Below are 18,521 nucleotides of genomic sequence, written 5' to 3' on the forward strand. Positions count from 1 at the left end.
GAGACTTGAATATATGTAAAGACTTTAATTGCAAAGTTGATAAATGTCGTTAGTCACTATAATTTACTTGTCACTGTTAGCTCTGCTCTGATATTAAAGACCCTGGGCAGTGACCCAACCATAAAGGGGTGACAGTGACCAAGATGAATAATGGCTAGGTTGAGAGAGGCAGTGACCCTCCTCTGTGAGAAGAAGACTTGAGAACCTGAATACATCTATCATTTACCACCTGGGTGACTCCACGTATTTAAAGTTTTGAGCCTCAGTTTCTTCTGCTGTCAGTGTCCTGACTTGTAGAGCTCAGAAGAAGGCCTGAGATCATCAAAAAGACAACTGCATGTAAAAAAAAGGTTGTTAGCTCTACTTTTGAGATGAGCTTCCATTGATTCACTACTTTTTGCTGGGTTTGTCTTCACTTACACCTCCAAAAGGATCAGATTCAGGGAAGTTCCCTAAATAGTGATGGAAAATTACAAAGACCAGGTGAGCGGAAAACCACTCTGGATGAAGGTAATGTGGGTTCAGCTCATTTCTAGATTGGGATTGGAGTCTCTGAAAATCCATTTAACTCTTCCCATTTTTTTCTATTAAATATTATTTATTTTGAGAGAGAGAGAGAGAGAGAGAGAGAGAGAGAGAGAGAGAGAGAGAGAGAGAGAGATAACACATGCACAAGCAGGGGAGGGGCAGAGAGAGGGAGGGAGAGGGAGAGAATCCCAAGCAGGCTCCAGGCGGTCAGCACAGAGCCCCATGCAGGGCTCTATCCCGCCAACTGTGAGATCATGGCCTGAGCTGAAATCAAGAATCAGACACTTAAATGACTGAGCCACCCAGATGCCCCTTCCAAATTTTGGACCCCCATACCTCCTATTTAGGGCCTGTGACACAAGATTTTAATTTAACACTAAGGATACGGGAAACACATACTATCACCCAGGCAGTATGCTAGACTCTATATAAAAAAGTGAATTAAAATGGAGTCCTTAATCTCTTCGGACTAGGGAGGTTGAAATGTTACCAGAATGTTACCAAACCTATTTAAACCTGTCCTTGAAATGAGATACGTTTATGACATTTTCTTTCAGTACATGATTTATCCTGCACACAAAGTCTGGACTTTAGGATATTGAAACATGATGTTTTATCTTATTTTTAAGAAAGACAATTGTGCCAAATTTAAGGAAATTACCCCAACACAACCTCAATTTCTGCAGGTGGTTGAAAGCTCTTGAAGGAATAGGTAATTACAGAAGCCCTGGTTCTCCATGCAGTTGTATTACACATGATTCTATACTTTGCATGCATACGTATCATGACGTGTGATTCACTTAATTTATGTATGCATGTTTAATTTAATTTCATACATCTAACACCTATAAGGAGAAACTGTGCTGTGTGTTCGCCTCTCCTCAAAGAAATTTGCGCTGTGACGTCCCCAGGTCTTTACAAAGATGCAATGTTACCGAATTTTAGGTATTTACACGGAAAGGGACTACATCAAGAGGAACTTGCTTTTTCTATTTAATGGAGGGAATACCAAAGGGCCCCTTTAAGGCTCTAGAAGTGCCTGATAAGTCTCCAAAAGAGGTTGTGATGTATTAAACAAAGGATATCACCAACCAGGAGGAGGGGAAAAAAAAAAATCATCGAAACGGGGAGAAAAATACACTTCCTGGCTAGGAAGCTCTTAAAAGTTCTGAGCCAGGAAACCTTCCACCGGGGCGGGGAATGTCTTTGGCTCTCCAGTGACTCCCTGCTAAGTTCCCCTCAAGTTTTCCCTCCCTCTCTCCTCCATTCCCCGCCTCAGTCCCCAAACGTGGGAGCCACAGGAGAATGCCCGCACAGATACCTGACTTTGTCAGACAGAACCAGACTCCGGTGCCTGTTTATTTTAAAGGACCCCGCACCCAAAACAGGCCGTATCGGCAGGCAAACCCGAGGGATTTCAAACGACGCCTGGAAGCTCATCTGACAAGTTGGGGGCCCAGCCTGCAAAAGAACAATAGTAAAACAGAGCCAGGAGCGCGTTCCTCCGTTCAAACTGCTGCCCCGGTGGCGCCCGGGCCTGCGGCGAGGCCGGGGCCGGGAGCCGGAGCCCCGAAAAGGCGCGCTGCCCCTTTAAAAGGCCGCGCATCTCCGGGCCGGCCTTCCTCCCCGGGGCTCCAGCTGTGATTGACGCTGGGCGGCGAGAGGAGGCGCCTGGCGCTAACAAAAGTCCGGCCCGCGGGCGAGCGGCGCCGGGTCGCGAGTCTCTGCTCGCTCGGGGCACCCGCAACAAGTGGCCGCCGCGCCCTCCCCGGGGAAGCCGCGGGCGCGCAGGGGCGCCGGGAGGAGGCGGCCGAGCCGGGGGAGCCCCGGCCGCCCGCGCGGCTCAGCGCCCACCGCAGAGGGATCGGGGCGGGCGGATGGGGACCCGGCGGCGGCGGCGCGGCGAGCCTCTGGGCGGCCCCGGGGCGCGGGCTCTCCGCGGCGCGGCGCCCGCTGGCCCGGAACGCGGATTCTAAGAGCGGCGGCCGCCCCCGGCCCCACCCGGAGCCATCGGGGGTGCCAGGCGGGGACGCAGCGCCCCCTCCCACCGGAGTGCAAGGGGCCGCCCCCGGCCGGAGCCTGGCCCCGGAGCGTGGGGTATGCGCAGCTAACGGTCCCGTCGGGCGGGCTTTCCTCTGGCGGAGCGCGCAGGCGGTGCGCCCCAGCTATGGAGTGTCCGGGGAGACGGCGGGCATGACGGCGGCAGGATGGGCGCGAACAATGGCAAACAGTACGGCAGTGAGGGTGAGTGGGCCGCCCGTCCTCAGCCTCCCGGATCGCGCCCCCCTCCTCTCTCTCCCCCTCGCCCTCCCGTCTGGGGAGGAAGGTTCTCGCACGCTACCGTGGCGCACCCCTGCTCGGCACCCTGTCGGGGCCGTCACCTTTCCCTTTGGCGCGGAGGGTTCGGGGGCCCCGAGGATGCGTTCCCACCGTGGGGGGCTCTTTAAGCAACTTCCCAGGTTGTCTTTGGGAGGGCTCGAGTTGCATTTCTGCCGTATTTCTGAGCACATGCGCCTCAACTTTCCTACCCTGAGCATCTGGGGTTTAGGGCGATGGTTTGGCAGATGGCGGAAGACGGTTTTGAAAAATAACGCTGAGAAAACTTTCCCAGGCCTTTGTGCTCCAGTCCCCGGGACTCTCCTGTAAGCGGGAATAACTTCTGGAAGAAGAAGTTAAGTTTCCATTCTCAGCTCAAGGCCCCTGAGCTGACGGTTTCGTGAAACACCACCTATGGGCCTCGCGAGGCGAGGGGTGGCCGGGGGCTTTGTCTGGTCTCTCTCGGGGCTCAGGACGGGCGAAGGACCATCTGTTACGTGGGGCTGGAAATTGCACAGAAATATTGCCTGTCAAGTGGGAAGTTGGAAGTTGGGGAAACTTTAAACTCCACCTACCCCTAAAAGGATGATGGATGTGTGGGTTGGCTTCTCCTTCGCTCCTCCTCCTCTTTGCATAAAACCGTAGTAATTGTAACCGAGTTGATTAACAGCTCGCCCCCGATTTGCATCCTGCATAGGCATTTCCCGCGGTTCAAAAGTTGGGAAGGTTTGTCTTTCGCGAACTTGGCTGGAGGGGAGTGGAAGAGACAGGATCGCTTTTATACCGCCCTCCCACCCCCTCCCACCCCCTCTCCAGGACAGGCTGTTACAAACCGGGTCCAGCGCCTGCAGACTGGTAGGAATGCAGAGTGGCTATTCAGCATGTGGTGTTAGGGAAACTTCTATCATCCTGTTCAAAACTTTGAGGTGTGGTCACAGAACGTGGATGTCTATCCCCGTGTGTGTCTGTGTTCCTTCTCAGCAGCTTTGCGCAATTACAGCAAATTTACCCGCCCTAAAAAAACCATACCCACAAGAACCTTTTGTTTAAATCATTCTTTTCCAGATCACAATGTTTTGAATTGCATATATATAGTCTCCTTATTCTGGGCAGTTTTGTGGGAGAGATTTTTTTTGTTTTTTGTTTTTTTGGATAATTTAATTAAAAACAAAAAAAGTTTAGCAGTTGTCTTTTTAAATAGCCCATGCGAAAATATGCCAACAAAGATTATTGGAGAATCTTGGCCACTGCCCAGAACTTCTTAATGTTTTAAAAATTTGTGGAATAATGAAAGATTAAGCCTTCTTACTCTGGGTATTAAAAAGCTTTCAGGGCGTAAAATGTGTGCTTGTCAATTCTGGATGTGCATACATTGTGATCCTTGAACACTGTTGGGCGGTGGGGAGGACGCCCCAAGAGTTAAGTGGAATCAGGGCTCTGTGTTGTTGAATGAAACCACTCCCAACACCCCTGATTCTCTGCAACTTGTTCTTCTATCCCAGCGTTCTCGAATGGTGCAGTGTGTGGTGTATGACGACTTCCTGTCTGAACAGTGGAGTTTTCAACCCTTGGGAGAGAAAAGGAGAGACAGAGAACTAATGATCTCCAGCTGTTATCCGTAAATGCTACCTCTGCATTTTCACTTCGGCTGAAGTGAAATTTTACTGGGATCAGATTTAGATACACTGTGGAACTTTTTATAGGGAAAGCCTCTTGGGCTCAGCTGATTCAAGGGAACCAATAGGAAGCTTCGGGCGGTAACTGAGTTTTGGCTGGAGGGATACATTGTGCTTAGTTTTCATAGACTCTGTTCAAATGCTGGGAGATTCCTCTGTGATCGGTAAGGAAAAAATAAGAGAAAGAGAAGTAACGTGAACGTAAAAAAAACATCTTTCCCCCAGTGACATTAGACCTCTCCTAAATAGGGTTACAACATATGTACAGTAGACCATTGAACAATGTGTGGCTTAGGGGCACCAACTTCCCCCGGAGTCTAAAATCTGAGTATAACTTTTGACGCATCCCAAACTTAACAACAAGAGCCTGCTGTTGACCAGAAGCTTTACTGATAGCACAGACAGTTGATTTATACTCATGCATACATATTTTGTATGTGATATGTATTACATACTGCATTCTTAGAGCTAGAGCAAAGAAAATGTTATTCAGAAAGTCTTAAGGAAGAGAAGATAGATTTGCAATTCCGTACCGTGTTTATAAAAAAAATTTACATGTAAGTGACTCCACACAGTTCAAAGGTCAACTGTAATTGGTATTGGTCAGCTTTGTTACAATGTGTCAACGGGTGGTAACATACATGCAGATAAGCCTGTTGGAATTCAACGTGTCAATGTCACCTTGTTTTTTAATCTAAGATGTCAAATTTCAAAGCAAGTGGACTCAACCCTTCAACACAGTATCTCCATTAAGGAGACTGAGACTTAAGACAGTTTCAGTAGGTTTAGTACAAGTTAGGTATACTTTGAAGTAAGATTTATTTCAGAGATTTATTTCAAACCATACCTAACTTGAAATGAAAGGGGGACCGCTCCACTCTGAAACATAGGTGTTTGAGTATACTTTAAAAATCTGCACTTTAGGGGTGTAGGGGCGCCTGGGTGGCTCAGTCGGTTAAGCGTCCGACTTCAACTCAGGTCACGATCTCGCGGTCTGCGAGTTCGAGCCCCGCGTCGGGCTCTGGGCTGCTGGCTCAGAGCCTGGAGCCTGCTTCCGATTCTGTGTCTCCCTCTCTCTCTGCCCCTCCCCCGTTCATGCTCTGTCTCTCTCTGTCTCAAAAATCAATAAATGTTAAAAAAAATTTAAAAAAATCTGCACTTTAAGTATATTTTAGGGTTGACACCACGAATGTAAATGCAAGCCACCTTCCTTTTACAGTGAGTGTTCAATTATTGGAATGCTTAAAACTTCAGGATTTCTTATGTAATCTTATTTCTCCTGCTACCGAAAAGCACTCTGTACATTAAAACAACAAAAATGCTTCCCGAGGCTTACCGTAGCAGGTGCAACAGGGCAGACCTTTCCAGTTCTGTGCAATTCAAGGATGTGTGTGGCATAAGCATCACCCTGGAGCTTGTGAACAATGCAGAATCTTGGGCTCCTCCTAGAATTGAATCATTTATCATGTACTTGTTAAAACTTGGGGAAGTTCTTGTGTAGGGCAGAGCATTAATTTGGGAGTCTGTAAATTTGAGTCCCGCTTCAATTTAGCTTCTGTGACCTTGCTCAGTTCTCCTGAAATCATGGTTTTCTCTTTTCTTTTCTTTTCTTTTCTTTTCTTTTCTTTTCTTATCTTCTTTCTTTTTTCTTTCTTTCTTTCTTTCTTTCTTTCTTTCTTTCTTTCTTTCTTTCTTTCTTTCTCTCTCTCTCTCTCTTTCTTTCTTTCTTTCTTTCTTTCTTTCTTTCTTTCTTTCGAGTGAGGAGAGAAATTCCTTATTGGCATTACTTGTCAAGATCTAATTCTTGAGTACATGGTCATTCATTTTATTTTGCTCTCCTAATGCCTTAATGGACCACTTAATGGAGATTAACCTTGGAAGGTGTGTTATAATAGGGAATATAGTAAATAGAATATATAGGGAATATCATAATAGGGAAGTTAAGACTGTTAGTTATTGCCATGAAATCCATAAGTGCCCCTCCCCCCTTGTCACCCTCTTTTCCTTCACCTCTGTCTTCTTCACTTGTTCCCCCCACCCCTCACCTCTCCTAATAAATCAGTCCTGGACTCCCTGCTTTTCTTCCTAAATTCAAAATCTGTGTACAGAATGGGTGTTTCCAAAGTGTTTTGTTTTGCTAAATACTCAGTGACTATTCAGGTTAATGGTTTAATTTGTAACCCCATCTCCTTCTCCCCTCCACTGCCAACTTGGATTTTGCTCCAGGAAAAAGTTACCATACCAATCCTGATCTTTAGATTTCTAGAAACATACGTGAATGTCTAAATGATTAGGATGTTCTGATAAATTCTTTCAGGGAAGGCTGTTTTTTCTCCCCCTTTATCTTCTTTCATAAGGTGTAAATTTCAGCCTGTGTGTAGAAATCTGGAGAATGAGTTGGAGTGAAGCTTGTGACCATTAGCTTTGACTCCAGTTAAGTCAAAGAAACAAATCTCCCTGTTCTAGTGGGAAGGGACCGGCTGCTTTCCCTTCCTTTTAAGGTGTCTGAGCCTCACCCTCACTTACTCAGTAGTTTCAGCTTTAATACGCAGTTAACAGCTCCTTTGCAAAATCCTGGGTGTTGTTGAATTGGAGCTGATGAAGACACCGTGATGGGGTTTGACTCTTGGTTTCTCTGCTGCTCTTATCAAGTGCCTTGGGTGCCCTTTCACCGTCTCAGACCTGTGCTGTCAGATATCAGGATAGTCAGCTGCCTGAACACATAAATCATCACTAATCCATCACCACCTCGGGAAACAGATCTTGGAATAATGATAATAATGGCAGCTAATGTTTATTGAAAGTTTCCTGTGTCCAAGCATTCTTCTAAGCCATTGACGTACACTGACTCATGTAACCCTCATGACAGTCGTCAAGGCAGGCACTCCTAAGGTCCTCATTTTACCAATGGGGAAACACAGCTGTAGAGAACATGACCTTTTCCCCCAGGTCCTACAGCTGGTGTAGGTGGCACTGGGACTCCCGGCCAAGTCTGTCTAAGCCCAGAGTCACTTATTTGTTCGTTCAACTAATGTATGTTGACTTCTTATTTCTTACTATGTGCCAGGAACTCTTCTGGATAGTTGGGATACATCAGTAAATGGAGTAAGATCCTGTACTTGTCAATCTTTTCTTCGTGAGTGTGTGTGTGTGTGTGTGTGTGTGTGTGTGTGTGTGTGCGCGCGTGCCTGCGCGCATGCACGTTGGGAGGGAGGGGCGGTGGAACAATCAACGTGTGCATACCCATCCAGTAATTCGGTCACCCGTGTGATACATTCTAAGGGGCTAATGCCTCTGAATAAAAACAGTCATCGGATTATTTGGAGACTGGGAGGACGAGACTGTTGCAATTTTAGTCAGTCACTGTTGGCCTTTTTGAAAAGTTGACGTTTGGACCAGGACTTACAGGAAGTGAAAGACTGATCCTTGAGGATCCATCCAGGTAGCACATTGACTATAACTTGGAACCACTGTGTTCTACCAAGGTGAATACGTTCTATTCTGGGGAGCGTAAGTCATCATTTTATGCAAGTGTAACATCATTAGCTCTCCGTAATAGCTACAGTGGAACTGAGTCAGTTTTGGTCACTGGGCATTTTTTTTTTTTTTTTTTTTTTGGCCTAGAATCTTTGCAAATACCTTTTTATCTAATTATATTACGTTAGCTGTGTTGTGACTGCTTTTGGGTCGGGGAAGCCTAGGACCAGGGGATATTGCCTGACTTCACTGGATATGTGACGATAACCCCAAAGATCTCCAAAGTTCTTAGATAGAGATAGGTCTTCATCTTTTGCCTCCAGTAAATAATTTCATTCTGATGACAATCAAGAGAAGCTGTACTGATTCTACTGTTCGGTTTAAATCAAAGCATTAGTGTAGCTCATGGGACCATCTTGGATCTGAGGGTGAGAAGAGATTTTCAGAGATTTGGGGAATCTTTTATGTTTAAAATGAGAAGGAAAAGAGAGGGAGCGTTTGTTTTCCCCTGAGAATCAACTCACAAAAGCTTTGTCTTAACTCCCTCTGCCCTTCGAGAGAAAATGAACTCTGGATTGGTTTTGAGTTAACTAATAACTTTTGCCTTCAGCCTTTATCTACTGGTGTCCCTCTGGAAGCTGTGCAGATTACTTGGCTGTGTAACTGGTGGGGCAGTCTAGATATGGATTTTAAGGTGGTGTTAAGGATGTATTAAAATATATGACATAATCTTGAATAAAATCAAGAGTGAGTCAATTCTCTGAATAATGAAGAAGGGAATAAATGAAGTTTAGAAACTTAACTCATTAAAGGGGCTCCTGGGTGGCTCCATGGGTTGGGCTTCCGACTTGAGCTCAGGTCAAGATCTTGAGGTCAGTGAGTTCGAGGCCTGCATCAGGCTGTGTGCTGATAGGGGGCGGGGGTGGGGTGGCTGGAGCCTGCTTTGAATTCTGTCTCCCTCTTTCTCTGCCCCTCCCCCACTCATGCTCTGTCTCTCTCTCTCTCTCAAAAATAAATAAATGTTAAAAAAAAAGAAACTTAATTCATTAAAAAAATAGTATTTGAAGAACCGTCGTGCTGAAAAAATTAAATCGCAAGATGCCTAGCAACGACCAATTGTATTTGAGTTACTAGAGGGTAGATTTGGCCGAGTCTGAGTAAGACCCCATGATTGGAGCTGACCACCTCTGAGACAGGCTTCCCAGTGAGTGAGTGAGTCATCAGACATGGGAAGGAGGTGATTACAGTAAAGGATGATGTGCTAGAGATTTCTGCATTGACCAAGGGGTATGTTATAGGACCCTATGCCCAGTTCTCTTGCAAATATTCGGTCATGTGAAGTTATGTTTGATAAAGGGTTATTGTTTGATTCTAACTCATTTTACTGCTTCACTTCCCCTCTCCCGAATACAGCTCTATCGTTTTAGGTGTTAAAAAATATTTCCCCACTTTCCCTGGGTTATTCTCTTTCTCTCTCTTCGTCTCCACCTGTTACATGTTTGTGTTTCTGTCTAGCTAGATATATTTAGGTGTTAATTTGAAAAATCTACTGATTTTATTGATTTTCCTGCCTTCTGTGAACATAAGCTCCAGCACCAAAAATTGGGTTTGATAAGTGACTTGTCCGTATTTTCAGTGTAGTAATGGACACTGACTCTACCTATGGTGTTACTTTTCACTTTTATTATTAACCCTGAAACATGTTGATCTGCTGAACTTGAAGCAAGACCTTTAACTGTGCTCATGTTGAGTGTCTTGAATACATGCTTTACCTTGTACATAAGACTTTTAATTGGCATTACTGGTTAGTGAAATTCGATCGGAAGCTGCAGATTGCCTGGGATCACACAAAGACAGCATCTTCCTAAGAAGCTCTGATATTTTGTTCCGCACGATGCGTCCCATGAGCGAGACGTAGCAACAGATCTTCTGTGTAGTAATGGAGGCCGGATCAGCTGACCTTTGCCAGAATGTAGCTCTGTTTCGTTTTCGTTTTTTTGGTTCTAGTTACAGAAATTTCGAACCCTTCTTCCACCTACTCACGGCATTAAATCTGCAGGGAGAATAGACTTGCTCTAAAAACGTTCGGTCTCTGAGAAGCTAGGCAGGGATGCAGAGGCTTTTAGAGCAAGATGAGAAGTCCTGATTCACAGGAGGACCCTGCTTCCCCACGTGTGCTAAGTGTGGAGGTAAGTGGTCAGGGGAAAATGTGAATAGAGGTAGAGTTACTCTCTAAACGAGGACAGCTCTGGATAGTACCTGCACTTCCAGAAGTATCTAAAGGATGTTTCTGAAACAACAGCAACAAACAGGTGAGTTGGATTAACTGTAGCTTAGACCCTTGGGAGAAGCTAAATGTTTGTTAAGAGACTTTCCCTAGTTGTTCCCTCAAATCCTCATGTGGTTTATTTCATGGAAAGTGATTCCTGCAGGTTCTGTAAGTGAGGACCTTGAAATGTTTCAGAAAAGGGCAGGACCATCTCACTAGGGTCCCTAGTCAGGGTCCCTCTCAAACATGCACATTGCCACAAAGGAGAATGGCAGCCTTTGGGCAGATGCCCTTAAAATCTGCTAGCCGATGGGGTGCCTGGGTGGCTCAGTCAGTTGGGTGTCCGACTTTGGCTCACGTCATGATCTCGCAATTCGTGGGTTTGAGCCCCATGTTGGGCTCCGTCCTGACAGCTCAGAGCCTGGAGCCTGATTTGGATTCTGTGTCTCCCTCTCTGTCTGCCCCTTCCCGGTTCCTGCTCTGTCTCTCCCTCCTTCAAAAATAAATAAACGTTTAAAAAAATGTGCCAGTTAATGCCCCAAAGATGGACAACTTTAGAACGTCTGACATGAATAATCATTAACCATCTCTGAATTTTCCTCGGTAATGAAATATAAACACATGGTCAACATTTTCCCCATTCCATGGTTGAAGAAGTGTAGACTGTTTCTGGAGCCGTAAATCTCTATTAGGTCCTGCATTAGATGTGCTCATTCTATCAATTCCTATTTAAATTTGAAACCAGTAACAAAATGAAAAACAGTTGTTAACACTGCATGAACTCATAATTGTAACGTTAGAAGCCTTGAGCAATGTGTAGAAATGTTATTAAAACATTTTTTGTTTGCTACCCTTTCTGTGGTAAATTCCTTTGCAGCATTTTTCAAGCAGATGCAGCCGTGGAAAGTGCATCAAAACTTCTAGAGAAAAATTTCAGGAATGATTCGTGTGCTTGTGGATTGACCTTCAGGCTGCAAGTAACCCACTTCTTGGCAAGGTGGAGAAGTCAGGAAAAGGCTACTTGGACATGTAGTACAACCCGCTGGCCCGGTGAAGTACTCGGGTCAGATCATGGTAACATCTGGGTTAAGTCCAAGTCAAAGGCCAGGCCTGACGGGTTCTAACTGTCAGACGTGGGTCAGAGCCCAGAAGGAGCAGCAGGTGGGAGAACTCGTGTGCCCTGGAAGAAGGAACGCAAGTTCAAGGAGGGGGGAGAAGAACAAATTCAGAGAGAATGGGAATGAGGGCAATGGTTGTCTCCTAATGTAAAGAACAGGATCAATGTTGCGCTCAACTCTTGGCTTTCTTAAAAACCTCTCAGCCCGCGCGGCCCCTGGGGGCTCAGTCGTTTGAGTGCCCGGCTTCGGCTTAGGTCATGATCTCGTGGTTCGTGGGTTCAAGCCCCTTGTTGGGCTGTGGGCTGACAGCTCAGAGCCTGGAGCCTGCTTCGGATTCTGTCTCCTTTGCCCCTCCCCCGCTCACACACACTCTCTCTCTCTCTCTCTCTCCCTCGCTCTCTCTCAAAAATAATAAAAAAATCTGAGCTCACAGATCAAAATGATTATTAATAAATACGAATATTTCCAAGTTTATTCTATTTGCTGTCAGTTTAGTAGCAGTAATTCACATTTATTGAGCACTTATTAGGTGCTGCCTTCCCCCTCTGTGCACTCTACACACACTTTTCTTGTAGTTCATGGCAGCCGCTCAGGGGGCACTGATGACTCCATTTTACAGGTGCCAACAGGGAAGCCGAGAGGCTCGGCCCTGCCCAGGGCGCACAGCGGGTGAGCGGCCCGTGACAACGGCAGTCCCTGTTGGCGCTGGAGTCTGTGGCCCTTTCCGCTGTGCCCATGACCCCCTCCTGCCTGGACATCGTAGGTGTGCAGCCAAAACTTTTCCCAATCTTTGTTTTGTTTGTGTATTTCAAAGAATTGCAGTGGCTGAGAAGTAGCCCTTAAACAAAAAAAAAATGGTGACAGTTTTATGGATTAGGAGATCCAAAATGAAAAACTTTTTTTTTTTCTTCTAATTTTCTTTAATTTTTTTGAGAGAGGGCACAAGCAGGGGAGGGGCAGAGAGAGAGACAGAGTGTGAGGGAGAGAGAGAATATTAAGCAGGTTCCATGCCCAGCACAGAGCCTGAGGCGGGTGCTCGATCCCACAATCCTGGGGCCACTCACCTGAGCCAAAATCAAGAGTCAGCCTGAAGCAGGCTCCAGGCTCTGAGCCGTCAGCACAGAGCCCGACACGGGGCTCGAACCCACGAACTGTGGAATCATGACCTGAGCCAAAGTCAGACGCTCGACGGACGGAGCCACCCAGGTGCCCCTCAGGATGTGTTTTTTTTTTTTATTTTTTTATTTTTTTTTCAACGTTTTTTTTTTTTTTTTTTTAATTTATTTTTGGGACAGAGAGAGACAGAGCATGAACAGGGGAGGGGCAGAGAGAGAGGGAGACACACAGAATCGGAAACAGGCTCCAGGCTCCGAGCCGTCAGCCCAGAGCCCGACGCGGGGCTCGAACTCACGGACCGCGAGATCGTGACCCGAGCTGAAGTCGGATGCTCAACCGACGGCGCCCCCCAGGCGCCCCCCGCAGGATGTGTTTTGAAGGAAACTCTCAACTCGTTTGACCTGGGTCTCCCAGGGATCGATTACCTGCTCGTTAGGCAACAATCTGCCGACAAACTGGCGGGCTAACGAGCGTCTATAATGGCATCAGGACGTGAAATAATCAGCATATTCTGTACCGTCTGCCTGAAATGCCATCCTCTGGGTTCTCCACAGCATTATGTACTTGTCACTGGCCGTTGTTCTGGGTAGCCTGGGGACCTGCTCCCAAACAAAAGCTAGCGGAGGACTAAGAGAGGTGCACACATTGTCTTTCCTCCCTCAATAGTCGATGGGTTCTACCTTCTATTTCCCTCTGGTTGCAGAACCGTGGATTTGAAACAGCTGTTAATACGGACAATTATCCCAATATGCACTGGGGAATTTGGCCTTCTCCTTTGCCAGCTCCTGGGAGACTTCTCCATAAGTATGTCTCTGAAGTTGCTCTGGAAACTATAAAGCGTTTCAGACATTAATCTTACTCATCGCCACAGGGACCGTGGAAGGGGCGTCCGTCATTATCCCCAGTTTATAGGTGAGGAAACTGAGGCCTCGACAGGGTAAGTGACTTGCCTCGATTTTACGCTGAAGATTAGGTGAGGTCATTTTGATTCTAGATATACTACACTTTCCACGATACCCTCACTCCCCCTTAAGCGCTACAGGAAAACAAGAATATAATCATGCTAGAGGGTTATCACCAGGAATTCTTAGCAGTATTTTATTTATCTATTTATTTATTTTAATTTAAAAAAAAATTTTTTTTTTTAACGTTTATTTATTTTTGAGACAGAGAGAGACAGAGCATGAACGGGGGAGGGTCAGAGAGAGAGGGAGACACAGAATCTGAAACAGGCTCCCGGCTCTGAGCTGTCAGCACAGAGCCCGACGCGGGGCTCGAACTCACGGATCGCGAGATAGTGACCTGAACCGAAGTCGGCTGCTTAACCGACTGAGCCACCCAGGCGCCCCAATTTATTTATTAATCTATCTATCTACCTGTTTATTTATTTATTTTTAGAGAGAGAGGGTGCAAGTGAGTGAGGGGTTGAGAGAGGGAGAGAGACAGAAGCAGAGCTCGCCTGAAGCGGGGGGCCTGAGATCACCCCGTGCAGGTCTCAAACTCAGGAACCTTGAGATCATGACCTGAGCCAAAGTCAGATGCGCAACCAGCCGAGCCCCCGGGTGCCTTGGACGGTATTTTAAATTGCTCTCACCCCAGGATAGAAATGGGGATCTGCAAGCATCCATCCTTTAATCGCTTTTCAGCTCTGCTAGACGCAGAGAAGTCTGCCTTCCGAGTGGTCATACCCAGCCACGGGTGTGCGGGAGCAGCCTCATGGTGATAAGACGATCAGAATGAGAATGCAGAGTAAATTGTTGGAAATATTGGTGACGAGGGAGGGGGGCTTGGTCGTTCAGTCAGTTAAGCATCCAGTTTCGGCTCAGGTCATGATCTCATGATGTGTGAGTTCAGGCCCTGCATGGGGCTCTCTGCTGTCCCTGCGGAGCCCGCTTTGGGTCCTCTGTCCCCTTCTCCCTGCCCCTCCCCGGCTCTTGCTCTCACGCGTGCGTGCGCTCTCCCTCTCAAAAATAATAAACATAAAAAACAAAACATGTTCACAGCAAGATGACATTTTTGTTTGGAGTGCCCTTGCTAGTTGGCAAAACTCAGGTGGGGCTTGGGGGGGTGTTTCCCTCCCTGACAACGTCTGCTCCGGATGCTTTAGAGAAAGTTAATGTCACTGCCTGGGAGACCAGAGAATCACCTCTAAAACTGGGGACTCTGAGCGTGACAGGAATCCTGGTTCTCTTCCATCTTCTGTGTCCTTTGCTGTTGAATGACCACCTTTCCCAGAGGCCTTTGGAAGTGGTTGAGGGCCTGGGGCAGGTCTTTTAGGATGAGTTGGTATGAAGTCACTGAGGTTCTATCATTGTGATAGAAATTCGCGTTGTTCATTTAGTCTTTAATTGCTTTACTCTCCAGGCACTGTCTTCTAGTTTAGTCTCATTTGTTTTTCTATTTCTTGGTCCTTTGTATTCAGTCATTATTCATCCTACATGTGCTCCCCCAGATGTGACTGCAGCCCTGCTCATAGAGTAGGCCCGAGATACACGTTTTTGTTGTTAAATAATGAAATGAACATGAACCTGTGGCCATGGTCTTTGTTGGATCTAAGAAAGGCTCATCATGAAAACGCCGTAGTAGTTTCAGGAGTGTTTCTGGGACTCAGACATTTTAACTCTAAAAACATCTTTTTCTGGACACGTGTCTTCTTCCGAGGATATTCTAACTTGGACCCTTATTTTTTTTATCAGGCAGGGCCATCTTCTTATGGATGAAATAGTGTAACTTGTGTATTTAAGGAACAATGAAATGTCTGTTTTTTTAGGATTGCTGAAGGCAATTGTTGAAGACTTTGACTTCACTGCCTTACAGTATTTCAACTGTTTTCGTGATTAGTATTGAGTGGGACACTGCTGTGTATATTTTATTGAAAAGTATATGGTTGGGTCATATTTGCCCAAACGGACTTGGAAGTTGGTTTTATGTGACAATTTAAGCAAATCATTAACCTAGAACACATTTATAAAATGTGATCTTTAAATTAATAAACAATCCCTTTGGCCCTGTGTTCTCTGGATTAAACGTTCATAGGGTTCTAAATCTTTTTAAATTTGTATATTGTTCTACTTCATGCTAAGCGCCTTGTGTCTCCATTTTTATCTTTATTCTTATGCAAAATGTAAAAGTTATGTGTGTCTGGCATGATTGGAATGGTTTCTAGATCTTATGCCTCTGGCTTCCCACATTACTAAAATCAGAAGTGACTGAGGAAAAACAAAAACAAAAAACATTATTGAGCTGTGTGTGTGGTATATGGATGTGTTCGTGTACTTGAAACCATACTTAAATAACCCTTTTCTATAAATTAAGTGAAATCTATTATTCTTCATGCCTATTTTTTCCCCCTGTGGGTGGAGAGAAATACATATCCTACAAGGAATTTAAGAAATACAACTAAAATTAAAATGTCATTTGTTTCTCTAATAGCTTGAATAGCTCTCTAATAGAGAGCTTGAATAGCTCTCTGATAGTTTGAAGCTCAAATAGCTTCACACAAAAGGAAACCGTAGGAATTGGGCGAAAGAAAAAACAAATAGCCCAACACAGGAGCTTTTTGAGATGGAACTTAGGATAGAGGTACCGTACTGTATGAACAAGGACTTGGAATAGTTCTAGGACCTGAAATCCACTTGAAGCTGTATGGTTTCGTTTGTTTACCCGAATGTGTGCTCTGCTCACACGAATGGATGTAATATCTCACTGGTGGGAATTTTACATTGCATGACACTGAGCCTGGTTGACATTTGCTTTGAAGTGGCAGAATGTACATTCAGAATCATAGGCAACATTGACGTGCTCATTTTTGTCTTTTTAAAAAAATTTTTTTCAAGATCAGTGGCTGCTCCATTGGTTGGAAGGATTTACGTCACCCCATTTGGACAGTGTGCATTGCATATACTCGTATGAAAGTAAATTTCAAGCCCTGACATTTCTGTCCTGAACATCTTACTCTTGACATTTCATTTTGTATCCCCTCTGCTTATTTAATTATATTTTAATAATTTTCTCTATTTTCCAGCTCTCTTGAAAGACCTCTCCTGTTGATTATCCTATGAGCTTGTTTTGAGACACAGCGTCTCCTTGGGGAGTCTTTCTCTACTCCTAAAGCCATAACAACGTGAACTAAGCAATAAAAAGCCAATTCCCTCCTCTTGGTTGTGCTTCAAATAGTCATTTCTTTGATACGGGCTAATAAAAACAGGAAAAGGATCAGTTTTAAATGCTTTGCTTGGGGTTGCTTTACCTCCAGTAAGGAAAATTGCCTCACGAGGGGGAGCATGGGTAATAAAGATACAGCTAACTGAGTAATTGTAGTCAGTCTAATGTCGAAATCCCCAGGCTGTTGCCTGCAAATCTGATTTCATCTTGGGATTGCTGCGTGTCCACCGTGGTGTGCAGATTTGAATTTGCTGCTACTACTGATTATCTCTTCACCGTCATTGAAGATGAATTTCAGATGCTACTGGAGATTTTTGATATGGGTGGGTTCTTCTTTCCTTAGCCATATTTGTAAGTCTTAAGGTAGTTAACAGAAAGCCTTTGGATGTTGACCAAGAATGAAATATGGAATACAGTCATGGAAATTTTAGTAGTGAAAGTGACCATAGATCACCTTACAAAGAGATCGAGGCACAAAGAAATGACACAACTTTGCCAAGGTCATGCAGATAGCAAGGCTTTAGGATACTAACATGGATTCTCTTAGTTTCTTTTTAATCTGTGTCTTTGTTCGTCACCATGCTTCACACCCTTTTCTTCTTACTTAAGATTCAAGGTGAATGTCATGTCCGCTCCACCTCTCTACCCTGTGGCCTCTGCAGGACCGACCCTCTCAGACCCTCAGCTGCACAGGGTCTCGGTACTGATAACGCACAGCCCAGTGCCTCTCCAGAAATTATTGTCACCCGAGGCCAGGAGCGGCCCCCATCACATGACTAGTTGAGGCGGAATACCATTTGGGACAATTCAGAAGGGCCCTCTTGGGTCCACGTTCCCCATGGAATTGGCTGAGTCTTGTGTTGCTCAGCCCTTCCGTCCCTGTCCAGTCTGCCTTCTCCCTTGCCTCTTGTAAGTGTGATCCCAAGCCTAATTCCCAATAAACTGCACCTAAAATCTGCACAGAAACTGTTTACCGGGGAAACGTAAGACAACAGAGAAGTTAGAATAAGGTGCTACTCTTGGTGGTCAAGGGCAGGCTGGCACTGCTGGGAAAATTATCTTCTTCCTGGGAATCCTGGCTGGCCTTAAAGGGAGCCTTCAGCTGAGAGGTAAGAGACATGGACTGGTTTTCTGCTTGGGGACATAGTCTCATCCTGTCACTGTATAGATTAGGAAAGCGAGCCTCCTACCCTAAAGTGACTTGACCAATAGCGCGCAGCTACTTGGCAAAAGAGCAAAAAAGAGCTCATAACACCTGTCTGCTGCTGTTGGGGCTGATGCTGAAGAGCCATGTTGGAATTTGTTCAGAGTCGTTCTGCTGCTATAGCTCGGAATTGACTGCAGATGGATCTGGAGGCCCTTCATCTGTCCGATCCATTTGTTCAGCTCTGGCACTGAAATCCGACGTCTCAATACTTTCTGCGTGGTCTGATTTTGCCGACTGTCCACTATTTGAAGAGTGATCGCTGCAGCTCACCGCACTTGGTAGTAGAACAGGGAGGAAGAAAAAGGAAGTAGAAACAGATGGTCACGGTTGTTTTTGCCTGAAATCAGCATTTCGTGTTAACTGGCTGTTAAGACAATTGGGAAATTGGCAAGGCTTATTACATGATAGACCGGTGGCAAGTACCCGTTCATCACACAGATGAAACGTGCAGCAGTGGGTTGAGATAGTCGTAAGCAAAATGAAAAATGACTACAAATTAATATGGAGTCTCCGGATCCTCCTAAATAGTTTATTAGTCATTTTATTATGCTCAAATGATGTTCCATGGAGATTCTCAAACTGTTATTCAGCGCAGCGTCACTATGATCCCGAGAAATTTGGAAGTAATTGAAAAGCAAATTATTAGTTTC

At 45.5% G+C, this 18,521-nt stretch overlaps 1 protein-coding gene across 2 annotated transcripts in view; it reads left to right on the forward strand.

The window, feature by feature from the left end:
• Positions 1–2,185: 2,185 nt before the first annotated feature.
• The window catches only part of FBXL7 (F-box and leucine rich repeat protein 7), a 393,749-nt gene continuing 377,413 nt past the window's right edge, over positions 2,186–18,521 (forward strand). For both annotated transcript variants that reach the window (XM_058715989.1, XM_058715997.1), the window contains exon 1: positions 2,186–2,772. Coding sequence is in view for 1 of the 2 variants with exons in the window: in XM_058715997.1 (XP_058571980.1) it covers positions 2,736–2,772 (37 nt within the window). In the remaining variant the exon portion in view is untranslated. The remainder of the gene's footprint in view (positions 2,773–18,521) is intronic.

The sequence above is a fragment of the Neofelis nebulosa genome, chromosome 1 (assembly GCF_028018385.1).
Source record: "Neofelis nebulosa isolate mNeoNeb1 chromosome 1, mNeoNeb1.pri, whole genome shotgun sequence".
NCBI lineage: Eukaryota > Metazoa > Chordata > Mammalia > Carnivora > Felidae > Neofelis > Neofelis nebulosa.